The following is a 12,998-nucleotide window of genomic DNA, read 5'->3' on the forward strand; positions in this document are numbered from 1 at the left end:
TTTCCACCTCCACCTCGTAAACTCCAATGTCTTCCATACACCTGCAATCACCTCTCCTTCACGTTCTCAACCTCCTTCCACCACACTCCCTTACCCACCGTCCTCTCTTCTCTTCTCTTAAATTCCACTACCCTTCTTTTCTCTATTTCACTTTTTCAATTTATCTTATTGTGATTCGAAAAAAACAAAAAAACAAACTCAAAACATGCTGCAGCACACCAGAGTCCATCGCACTTTTATCCTCTCAACTTTGGCGTGGAGGAATTGTGCTCCCCTAAGGCAATAAAAACACAGCACGTTAAAGTAAAATAAGCATGCCAAAATACAAATCCTGTTCATCTCCTCTGATCTCCTCTCATCTCCCCTCTCTCGCTCTCTGTCAAGGCTGGAGTGCCACAAGACAGTGTCTTGGACCCGGTCTTATTCCTCAACATCCTCAATTGGCGTTCTGATTCCCTGGAAAACCCTGCCTATCTATTTCTGATGATTCCACCCACAGCCATATCTTTTCTCATCCTTCAGACAGGCAAGTAGCAGCCTCTTCCCGCTATGCAGACTTTGATAGAATCAGGAACTGGTCCAACACTTGGAATATGTCTTTCAAACCCAACAAATGCAGCACACTCACCCTGACTCTCAAAAATGACCGTCTGGAAAACCTTCCCATCTACTTCCAAAACAAAGCACTTGAAGAGGTTAAGCCAATCAAACTTTTGAGCCTCACCATCAGCCATGATCTTTCTTGGGCAGACTGATATTTCCAAGATAGCCTCCACAGCCAGCTGTCTATAATGTGTGCATTCTCCGTCATGCAAGGCCTTTCCTTAGTCAATCTGAACTTTTGACAACCTACAAGGCTTTCATTCGCAACTTGATGGAGTACTGCTCTCCCATTTGGGTTGGCACTCCTGGCTCAGAGCTTTCCCTTCTTGATGCCGTGGAAAGCAAGAACCTCAAAATCATCATGATCTCCTGAGACTAAGCTGAGTGTCTTGGCCTATTACACTCACATCACAGACAGGTTGGTTGCCTTTCTCTATTCTTCTGCCTCCTTTTTGGTCTTGCACCCTCCGCCCCTCACTTGGCTCTGCCCCTCCCAGGTTTCTGCAGGGTGCACACAGTCTGCCAGTAACCATCTTCTTGTTAAACTCCCAAAATCCAGGATCAACTGCTCACCTCTACTCATTTTTCCTCTTTACTCTCACCTCTGGAACCAACTTCCCGTTTGTCAGCCCCATTCTTCCATCCAGGGATTCAAGACAGCTGTTCAACACTACCTCAGGTCATCCCCTATCCATGCTCATGATCTATTCTACCCACAAATGACCCCAATTCCCAAGCACTCCCTTTTCCAGATTATTATTCACATGCTTTTTGAAAGTTTTTTTTTTTTTTTTTTTTTCGGCTCCGTCTGTCTGTCCATCTGTCATGCTATCTCCTAAACCAGTGGTTCTCAACTCGTTTCAGTCCACGGACCACCAAACCAATGAAAAAATTTTCGTGGACCACCTCCTTTTTGAGACATTTCGAGACAAAAACAAAACGAGTAGACAACAAACATTTTGGTTTTAAATTTTTGGACAGCGGCGAGTATGACTGTACAATGTTCCTGCGGACCACCGAAAAAAAGTCACCATGGACCACCAAATGAGAACCACTGTCCTAAACAATTGGGCAGAAATTCACCAAACTTGGTAGTTATGATCAGCACATGGCACGAAGATGCAAGAGCAGTATCATTTTGGCCCCGGCCCTGGGCTTGAGGATTTGTGAAGGCGTACCATAAACTGGGCTCTAGTTGTGATTCCCCCCACCCCCCTCTTCCTCACCTCTTTGTTTGGTAGTTGTCGGTTGGTTTGGTCATTCTCTGTTTCATCCCACTTTCTGCTTCCTCTTATTACTGTGTTTCATTCAGTTTGTGTGCAACTTAATCGACCCCATATGTCCTCTCCCTCTTGATCTCACTCCCACTAATACACTCCTGTTTCTTGTTCCCACTTTCCTTTTTGTTCCATTCCATTTCGCCCTTGTTCTCCCACGAACCACAACAGCGTGGCGGGCACATGGAGCAATAATTCCGCGCCCCAGTGGGTGGCGCGAGCGCCCAGGCAGGGACCGATGGCACATGCCCCGCCCTTCGACCGAGCGGCCACGCCCGGGGACTAGGCATGGCCTCGGCACATATATGCGGGCTCTAAGCTCGAGCCCGCCCAGTGCAGCAGTTCGAGCTTTCATAATAAAGACTCTCGGTTTTATCAAACGTGTTGTGGCCTACCTCTTTGGCAAGCAAGTTGTGTGCGCAGCACCACACTTCACTGGTGACCCCGACGTGATTCAGCCGTTGCTGACACCAAACGCGCCATGGCCAACAACGCCGTCGCGGTAAAACTCCCAGAGTTTTGGGAAGCACAGGCCTATGTGTGGTTCGTGCAGGCCGAAGCGCAATTTCAGCTTTGAGGCATAACGGCGGACGAGACCCGTTACTACCACGTGGTCGCCTCCCTCGGGCCCGGCACTGCCGCCCGAGTCGTGTCCATCCTGCAGCACCCGCCGGTCGACCACAAGTACGGGGCGCGTTTTTTAGCCGGCAGCTTCGCCCGCACGAACGCCGGTACAGCACCTTCGACCACGAGCTGCTCGGGCTCCACCTGGCGGTCCGACACTTCCGCCACCTGCTGGAGGGCTGCCCGTTCACGGCCTTCGTTGACCACAAGCCCCTTGTGTTCGCGATGGCCAAGGTCGCCGAGCCATGGTCGGCACGGCAGCAGCGCCACCTCTCTGCCGTGTCCGAGTACACGACGGACATCCGTCACGTGGCGGGTAAGGACAACCCGGTGGCGGATTGCCTTTCCCGGTCCGTCGTGCACGCGGTCCACCTCGGGGTCGACTATGCCCGGATGGCGGAGGCCCAGACCGCCGACCCCGGCGTCCAGGCCTTGTGGACCGCCATCACGGGCCTCCGCGTCACTGCGGTGCCGTTCGACGCCGCGGGCACGGCCCCCCTATGCGACGTCTCCCTCGGCCGGCCTCGCCCCATCGTGCCCGCTGGCTGGCAGCGCCCGGTGTTCGACGCCATCCACGGCCTGTCCCACCCTGGCGCAAAGGCATCCCAGAAACTCGTCGGGGCGAAGTTCGTCTGGCATGGCCTCAGGAAGGACGTCCGCGACTGGGCCAGGACGTGCCTCGCGTGCCAGCGCGCAAAGGTCCACCTTCAGTGGACCAGCCTCGAATCAGTATACAAAAAAACAAACAAACAAAAAAAAACGCCACACCCAGGCACCGTTGGCCCCGTTTACGGTGCCCGAGCAGCGGTTTGACCACGTGCACGTCGACTTGATGGGACCTCTGCCCCCCCCTCGCAAGGGTTCACCCACCTCCTCACCATGGTCGACCGCACCACGCGGTGGCCGGAGGCCGTCCCATTGGCGGCGACGTCTGCGGCTGAGGTGGCGGAAGCCTTTATCGCCGCTTGGGTTGCCCGGTTCAGTGCCCCCTCGGACATCTCGTCCGACCGCGGCCCCCAGTTCACCTCGGAGCTCTGGGCCGCGGTGGCGCAAGGACTCGGGGTGAAGCGACACCACACCACGGCCTACCACCCCCAGGCCAATGGCCTGTGCGAGCGCTTTTATCGCTCCATGAAGGCCGCGCTCCGGGCCAGCCTGCGCGACGGCGGCTGGGTCGACAGGCTCCCCTGGGTCCTGCTGGGCCTCAGGACGGCGCCCAAGGACGACCTGCGCACGTCCTCGGCGGAGTTGGTCTTCGGGCAACCACTGCGGGTACCGAGTGAATTTATCCCCGACTCCACGCAACAGTGCTCCGCCCTTCAGGAGACCGCCCGGAGGTTCGCCCCGGTGCCAACGGCACACCACGGATGCCCGCCTTCCCACGTCCCCCCGGAGCTTCGCACGGCAAAGTACGTGTTCATCCGGCACGACGCCCACCGGGCACCGCTACGGCCCCCGTATGACGGGCCCTTCCGCATGCTGGAGACCAGGATCAAATTTTTCACGGTCGACATCGGCGGTGCCCCGGATCGCATTTCCGTGGACCTCCTCAAGCCGGCCCACCTCGATCCGGACCACCCCCCGCCGGCAGCGCTGCCTCCGCGTCGAGGCCGCCCCCCAGCGTTTGGACCCCCGGCACCCCCGCCAGCAGCTCTGCCTCCGCGTCGAGGCCGCCCCCCGGCGGTCGGTCCCCCGGCACCCCTCAGCCCCCCCGGCCCGCTGCCCCCATCGCCAGGGGGCGTTTCGGCCGGGTCATCCGGCTTCCCCGCAAACTCACCCTTCAGGTGCGCGGGAATTCTGGGGGGGCGCGTGTGGCGGGCACATGGAGCAATAATTCCGCGCACCAGTGGGTGGTGCGAGCGCCCAGGCGGGGACCGATGGCACATGCCCCGCCCTTCGACCGAGCGGCCACGCCCGGGGACTAGGCGTGGCCTCGGCACATATATGCGGGCTCTCAGTTCTAGCCCGCCCAGTGCTGCAGTTCGAGCTTTCATAATAAAGACTCTTGGTTTTATCAAACGCGTTGTGGCCTACCTCTTTGGCAAGCAAGTTGTGTGCGCAGCACCACACTTCAAGTCTTTATTAAAATATAAATAAAAAAATCTGTTGGCACCTACATTGCCATGGCCCCAGAAAAGGAATAAAATTTTTCTATGTTCTAAATGGAATTCTGGAAAAGGAAAATCATCAAATCTGAATAAAGTCAGAACGAATTGACAATTCACTTTCAGTAAAATTATTTGTTGGCGGATCACAGTAAATTTACAGATGCTTGTGCGAACATCTATCAGGCCTTTGTGGTTTGTGCGCTGAGCGGGATATCGGTGGTGCTCATACCAAATCATTTTGGAGCCTTGATGATTCAACCACATGACAAAAAGAAGAATAACCCTTTCCGGTATGCATTGCTGTCTGATTTCATATGAAAAGTTGTTTGTCATACCTGAAAAAGCAATTCTCCAGTGTGTTTGGCTGAGAAGAGCAAGTGGACAACCGATGGGCTCTGTTCGTTTCCGAGGCGCCACATATCGGTACAGTGCAGCAAGATGGACACCAGGGGGTTAACCCCCACACCTCCCGCCACCAGGAGCAATGCCATGGGAGAAACCACCGAATCAGAATCATAGAAAAAGTCTCCACTGGCGGCGAGGTTCAGTTCAGCTCCCGGCTTGCACTAATGTGGGTGGTGAAAGGGTGGGCGGCAAACAAATACATTAAATACTGTAGCTCCTGATCCTCAATAATAATTACATCGCTGTTGTCTGGAATGGCTTGTGGTGGGGTTTTCTTACACTTACACGTCGATAGGTAAGAAGTACTGTATATATTACTGTATATATAACACGTATATAGTACTGTATTACTGTATATAGTACTGTGAAGGAACTGCGCTCCAACGCGAGTCGAAAGAATTGACGCGACCAAAGACGGAATTCGTCCGAGTTGCTTTATTGAAACAAAACAGCTCAGGTATTCTCCTCAAACCCGTTTATCGGGCAGCAATATATATACACATTTATGTCGGGAAGTTTGCCCGGCAAAAGCTATACCGGGCATGCCCGGGTGTCAAGGGCGAGCTTTGGAAAGGCGAGTCTGGACCTGCCCGGGCGTGTTTGGCTGCGGCCTGGCAAGTCGAGGCTGGGCGTGCCCGGGCGCTCTGGGCGAGCCCTGGAAAGGCGATAGCGGGCATGCCCGGACGCTCTGGGCGAGCCCTGGAAAGGCGATAGCGGGCATGCCCGGACGCTCTGGGCGAGCCCTGAAAAGGCGATAGCGGGCATGCCCGGACGCTCTGGGCGAGCCCTGGAAAGGCGAGAGCGGGCATGCCCGGGAAAGACGAGACCGGGCGTGCCCGGGAGGTTCGGGCGTGCCCGGGAACAGTGAGTCCGGGCATGCCCGGGAGAGGCGCGTCTGGCCGTGTTCTGGCCGGTGCAAGGCGATTGTGTGCATCCAGCGGTAACCGCTACACACGCCCCTCCAGAATCGACCTGCACCGGCAGGGTCAATTTAAGGGGGGTCCGGATGACCCGGCCGAAGCGACCCCTGGAGGGTCGTGGGGAGGGGTCCGACGTGGTGGTGGGTGGTCGAGCGGGGGGAACTGTGGACGGGGGGCGGCCTCGCCGCGGAGGAAGGGCCAACCGTGGTGGTCGGTCGACGTCCATGTGCGCCGGTTTGAGGCGGTCCACAGAAATCCGGTCCGGCCGGCCGCCGAAGTCGACGATGAAAGACTTGTCGCCCCGTCGCAGGACCCGGAAGGGCCCGTCGTACGGCGGTCGGAGTGGCCCCCGGTGCGCGTCATGACGCACAAAGACGTACTCTGCTGTGCGAAGCGCCGGGGGGACGTAGGACTGGGGGCCACCGTGGCGGGACGTCGGCATGGGGGCAAATCGTCGGGCGGCCTCCTGGAGGTCCGAGCGCTGGCGAGCGGCGGACCAGGGACTGGTAGCGTCGGGCACGAATTCGCCCGGGAGGCGGAGCGGCTGGCCGTAGACGAGCTCGGCGGCGGACGCCTGGAGGTCTTCCTTGGGGGCCGTGCGAAGGCCCAAAAGGACCCACGGCAGCCGGTCGGCCCAACCGTCGTCCTGAAGGCCGGCCATGAGTGCGGCCTTCATGTAGCGGTGAAACCGCTCGCACAACCCGTTGGCTTGGGGGTGGTAGGCCGTGGTGCGGTGCAGCGTGACCCCCAACGAAAGGGCGACCGCGCCCCAAAGCTCAGACGTGAACTGTGGGCCGCGGTCGGACGAGATGTCCGCTGGTGCGCCGAAGCGCGCGACCCAGGTGGCGATGAACGCCTGCGCCACGTCGGCGGTGGTGGTGGAGGCGAGGGGCACAGCCTCCGGCCACCTGGTGGTCCTGTCCACCATGGTGAGCAGGTGGGTGAACCCCCGCGAGGGGGGCAGGGGACCCACCAGGTCCACGTGGACGTGGTCGAAACGCCGTTCAGGCACGGCGAAAGGTGCCAGCGGGGCCTGGGTGTGGCGGTGGACCTTGACCCGCTGGCAGGCCGTGCAGGCGTTGGCCCAGTCGCGGATGTTTCGTCGAAGGCCGTGCCAGACGAAACGCGCCGACACCAGCTTCTGACAAGCTTTCCGGCCCGGGTGAGAAAGGCCGTGGATGGAGGCGAAGATGCGGCGCTGCCAGGAAACGGGCACGATGGGGCGAGGCTGGCCCTGGGAGACGTCGCAGAGCAGGACGGTGCCCGCGAAGGGAATGTCGGCCAGGCGGAGGCCCGTGTCCGCCGCACGGAGTGCCTGCACCGAGGCGTCGGTGGTCTGGTCGGCCGCCATGAGCGCGAAGTCCACGCCGAGGTGGACCGCGTTCGCGCTGGCCCGAGAAAGACAGTCGGCCACGGCGTTGTCTTTGCCGGCGACGTGCCGGATGTCCGTGGTGAACTCCAACACGGCGGAGAGGTGGCGCTGCTGGCGGGCCGACCACGGCTCCGTGACCTTAGCCATTGCGTAGACCAACGGCTTGTGGTCGACGAAAGCCGTGAACGGGCGGCCCTCCAGGAGGTGTCGGAAATGGCGAACGGCCAGGAATAGCCCGAGCAGCTCGCGGTCGAACGTGCTGTAGTTTAACTCGTTCGGCCGGAGTTGCCGGCTGAAAAAAGCGAGTGGCTGCCAAACCCCGTCCACCCATTGCTCATGGACGGCGCCCACCGCGTAGTTGGAGGCGTCCGTAGTGAGGGCAATGGGCGCGTTGAGCACCGGGTGAGCCAGCAGCGTTGCGTCGGCGAGGGCCCGTTTGGCGCTGGCGAAGGCCGCGTCCATGGCCGCGGACCAAACAATGTCATGCTTGGCCGGCTTGCCCCGGAGGGCCTCGTAAAGGGGCCGCATGAGCTGAGCAGCGCGGGGCACGAATCGGTGATAAAAATTCACCATGCCGAGGAACTCTTGGAGGGCCTTGATGGAACGGGGACGCGGGAACGTGGTGATGGCCTCGACCTTGGTCGGCAGCGGCACGGCCCCGGTCTTGGTGATGCGGTGGCCCAAAAAGTCAACGGTCGTCGCGCCGAAGTGGCATTTGACCGGGTTGACAATTAAGCCGTGCTCGCTGAGGCGACCGAACAGTGTTCGGAGGTGGAGGAGGTGCTCGGTGCGGGACGTGCTGGCGACGAGGATATCGTCCAGATAGACGAAAAGAAACGGCAGGTCGCGCAGCACGCCGTCCATCAAGCGCTGGAACGCCTGGGCCACGTTCTTGAGGCCAAACGGCATCCGCAAAAATTCGAACAGGCCGAACGGCGTGATGACGGCCGTCTTCGGGACGTCGGCCGCCCGGACAGGTACCTGGTGGTAGCCCCGTATCAGGTCAATTTTCGAAAAGATGACCCGTCCCGCCAAACGGGCGGAAAAGTCCTGAATATGCGGGATCGGGTACCTGTCGGGGGTGGTAGCGTCGTTGAGACGGCGGTAGTCGCCACACGGGCGCCATCCACCCCCCGGCTTTGGCACGATGTGCAGTGGCGAGGCCCACGCGCTATCGGAGCGCCGCACGATGCCGAGGTGCTCCAACGCGTCGAACTCGGCCTTCGCCACGGCGAGCTTGGCCGGGTCGAGGCGGCGGGCCCTGGCGTAGACCGGCGGGCCCGTAGTGGGTATGTGGTGCTCGATCCCGTGCCGCACCGCGACGGCCGAAAACGTCGGCCGCGTGAGGGCCGGGAATTCCGCGAGCAGGCGAGCGAACTCGTTCGCTGCCGGGAGGGCGCACGCCAGTTCGGTCGGCGCGGAGCTGCTCATCGTGCACGCCAGGGAGCTGAAGGTCTCGGCGTTGACAAGGCGACGACGTTTGACGTCGACCAGCAGCCCGTGCGCGCAGAGGAAGTCGGCGCCCAGCAAAGCCATGGGGACGCAGGCGGTCACAAAAGTCCATTGAAAACGCTGGCTGCCGAAGCAGAGGGTGACGACGCGTGGGCCGAAAGTGTGTATGGCCGAGCCATTAGCAGCGACCAAAGAGGGGCCGCAAATGGCGTCCCGCCTGTCCTGCTCGGAGGCGGGTATGACGCTCAGTTGGGCGCCGGTGTCACACAGGAAACGCCGCCCAGACGCTTTGTCCCGAATAAACAGCAAGTTGCCCGAGTGGCCGGCGCTCATGGCTGGGAATGAACGCTGGCCCGGCCGTTTCCCGACCTGCCGAAAGTGCACGGGGGCCGGCACGTCCGAGCCTTGTGTCCGAACCTGGCGTGGTAATAACACCACGCCCGGTCAGGTGGAGGCCCCGGCCGTCGTGTCGGAAGCGGGCGGTGCGGCGTGGCGGCCGCCAGTTGCACCGGCAGTTCGGCCTCCAACCGCGCAGGGCGCTCGGGCGTCGTGGGCGTCGCCTCGGACGGCGGCGGGCTCCAGGTAACCGCGCCGATGTGCTGGCCCGCCGAGGAGATCTTATCGGCTTCCCTGGCGAGGGCGCGGGAATCCGTGATCAACGTGCCAGCCAGGGCGAGGCGTACCGGGTGAGGCAGCTGGCGAAGGAACAGCTCGCGGAACAGAAAATCCGGAGAGTGCTCACCGAGCAACGAGAGCATATAGTCCATGCGCTCTGACGGGCGCGTGTCGCCGAGCTCGGGCAGAGCGAGCAGGCGCCGTGCGCGTGCTGCCGGTGAGAGGGCGAAAGCGTCGAGGAGGAGTGTCTTCAGCGCGTCGTATTTGTCAGCAGCCGGCGGGTGCTCGAGGAGGCTCAAGGCGCGGGCCGCGGTGGCGGAACCGAGCGCCGCCACAACATGGTGGAAGCGGGTGTCGTCCGCGGTGATGCCTCGCAGGGCGAACTGAGAGTCCGCCTGAGCGAACCAAACAGCCGCGTGAGCCTCCCAGAAGGTAGGCAGTTTAAGCGTCACTGCCGTATCCATGTCGGTAGGTCACCAATGAAGGAACTGCGCTCCAACGCGAGTCGAAAGAATTGACGCGACCAAAGACGGAATTCGTCCGAGTTGCTTTATTGAAACAAAACAGCTCAGGTATTCTCCTCAAACCCGTTTATCGGGCAGCAATATATATACACATTTATGTCGGGAAGTTTGCCCGGCAAAAGCTATACCGGGCATGCCCGGGTGTCAAGGGCGAGCTTTGGAAAGGCGAGTCTGGACCTGCCCGGGCGTGTTTGGCTGCGGCCTGGCAAGTCGAGGCTGGGCGTGCCCGGGCGCTCTGGGCGAGCCCTGGAAAGGCGATAGCGGGCATGCCCGGATGCTCTGGGCGAGCCCTGGAAAGGCGATAGCGGGCATGCCCGGACGCTCTGGGCGAGCCCTGAAAAGGCGATAGCGGGCATGCCCAGACGCTCTGGGCGAGCCCTGGAAAGGCGAGAGCGGGCATGCCCGGGAAAGACGAGACCGGGCGTGCCCGGGAGGTTCGGGCGTGCCCGGGAACAGTGAGTCCGGGCATGCCCGGGAGAGGCGCGTCTGGCCGTGTTCTGGCCGGTGCAAGGCGATTGTGTGCATCCAGCGGTAACCGCTACAACTGTATATATATTACAATAGGTAAAAAGTACTGTATATATTACTGTATATATAGTCACGTGAAAAAGTAAGTACACCCCATGTAAAGTTTTGACTTTTTCAACATATTTCAACATACAGCTATTTGATCTTCATTTCAACAATATTGATAGATAAAGGTGATATAATATAACAAATATCATGAAACATTTACATTTTGTAGTCCATTGTATAATTTAAATAAACATAAATGCAAATTTCGCATGTGGAAAAAGTAAGTACACCCCTACATTTATCACTACTTCAAATACCTAAAATTAGAATCAGGTGCACCAGCTCAGGTGCAAAGCATTAAAACATCGTTGGAGAGGATCTTGGAGGAACTTGTCTTATTTAAACCTCAGACATTTAGTTTGGTTTGCTCTTTGTTGTTGAAGTGTGCGGCGTCACCATGCCGAGATCAAAAGAGCTCTGTGTGGGGCCTTCAGAAAGAAGGTTATCGATGCCTACGAGTCTGGGAAGGGATTTAAAAAGATCTCCAAACAATTTGAAATCAATCATTCGACTGTCCAGAAGATCATCTACAAGTGGAGAAGATTCCAAACAACTGCCAGCTTGTTCAGGCCAGGCCACCCCAGCAAGTTCAGCCCGAGAGCAGACCGCAATATGCTGAAATGAGTCTCTAAGAACCCCAGAATGTCATCACGGGACCTACAGGTAGCTCTTGCAACTGTTGATGTCAAAGTGCACGAGTCTACCATTATAAAGAGGCTGCAAAAATTTGATCTACATGGGAGGTGTGCCAGGAGGAAACCTTTGCTGTCCAGAAAGAACATCAGGGCAAGACAAAAGTTTGCCAATGAACACCTAGGCAAAGACCAGCACTTCTGGAACAATGTGCTCTGGACAGATGAGTCAGAGGTAGAGCTATTTGGCCACAGTACCAGAAGACATGTTTGGCGAAAACCAAAGACAGCATTTGATCACAAGAACCTGATACCAACTGTAAAGCATGGTGGTGGAAATATTATGGTTTGGGGCAGCTTTGCTGCATCAGGGCCTGGGCAGCTCACCATCATATAATCCACGATGAATGCTTCATTGTAACAGAGGGTGCTTGAGGATAATGTGAGGCCATCTGTCAGAAAGTTGAAGCTCAACCGAAGGTGGACCTTGCAACATGACAACCACCCTAAACATACCAGTAAATCCACCAAGGAATGGCTGAAAAGAAAGAAATGGAGGGTTCTGGAATGGCCAAATCAAAGCCCGGATCTAAATCCCATCGAGACGTTGTGGGGGGATTTGAAACGAGCTGTGCATGCAAGAAACCCCTCAAACATCGCACAGCTGAAAGAATTCTGCATGGAGGAGTGCGCAAAAATTTCTCCCAGTCGATGTCAGAGACTGGTAGACAGTTATAAGAAACACCTACTTGAGGTTGTTTCTGCCAAAGGGGGCAATACCACCTATTAGAGCCAAGGGTGTACTTACTTTTTCCACATGTGAAATTTGCATTTATGTTTATTTAAATTATACAATGGACTACAAAATGTAAATATTTCATGATATTTGTTATATTATTTCACCTTTATCTGTCAATATTGTTGAAATGAAGATCAAATAGCTGTATGTTGAAATATGTTGAAAAAGACAAAACTTTACATGGAGTGTACTTACTTTTTCACATGACTGTATAACACATATATAGCACTGTATTACTCTATATAGTACTGTATATATATTACGTATATAGTACTGTATTACTGTATATAGTACTGTATATATAACACGATAGGTAAGAAGTACTGTATATATTACTGTATATATATTACGTATATAGTACTGTATTACTGTATATAGTACTGTATATATATTACGATAGGTAAGAAGTACTGTATATAGTACTGTATATATATTACGATAGGTAAGAAGTACTGTATATACTACTGTATATATATTACGATAGGTAAGAAGTACTGTATATATTACTGTATATATATTACGTATATAGTACTGTATTACTGTATATAGTACTGTATATATTGTTGTGGATCTGCCGCCGGCCTTCTCCCCTTACCAAGGGGGGGATTGGTCCCCTTGTCTTTGACTGACCTGGCGCGATTCGGGACCTATTACATCCCTTCCGGACAGCGTTAAATAGGGTTTCAGGACCAAATTCGCTGTTACCTAAGTACTAACGCTGCCCTCTTTTGCGTACCCGTGATTCGCGCTATCATTAATTACTAGACCCCGATTCAAGCGGTTCTTATTCGTACCACGCTTAGTCAATGGAGAAATCACAAAGGCGATCGAATTGGAAAGCAAAGGAATAACAGGTTTAATTATTATTATTTACAATGTACAATGGTAGAAGAAACAGACACAGAGCAATCCTTAAAACAGTCTTATACTTAATCCCAAGGACACGGGCCCGTCTCACACACACTCACATGGGGATTGCAGATGGCAGGACGGTGTTCAGCGCGTCCAGGGATGGCTCTTGTGCAGCTCTCTCCGGCCCCCGGCACGTCCTTTGGAGATGGAAGTCGGTGAAAGCAGGAGCTCGCCGCGTG

The 12,998-nt window shown here is 56.3% G+C and overlaps 2 protein-coding genes across 3 annotated transcripts in view; one reads left to right on the top strand and one right to left on the bottom strand.

Annotated features, from left to right (window-relative positions):
* LOC137429584 (unconventional myosin-Id) overlaps positions 1 to 12,998 on the top strand; it is a 211,370-nt gene that overhangs the window by 171,347 nt on the left and 27,025 nt on the right. The window lies entirely within an intron of this gene.
* OXNAD1 (oxidoreductase NAD binding domain containing 1) overlaps positions 1 to 12,998 on the bottom strand; it is a 65,137-nt gene that overhangs the window by 10,896 nt on the left and 41,243 nt on the right. The window contains exon 5 of the mRNA XM_068119609.2: positions 4,948 to 5,178. Within this exon, the coding sequence (XP_067975710.2) occupies positions 4,948 to 5,178 (231 nt within the window). The remainder of the gene's footprint in view (positions 1 to 4,947; positions 5,179 to 12,998) is intronic.

This window comes from Myxine glutinosa, chromosome 6 (assembly GCF_964187855.1).
Source record: "Myxine glutinosa chromosome 6, kmMyxGlut1.1, whole genome shotgun sequence".
In the NCBI taxonomy this organism is placed as follows: domain Eukaryota; kingdom Metazoa; phylum Chordata; class Myxini; order Myxiniformes; family Myxinidae; genus Myxine; species Myxine glutinosa.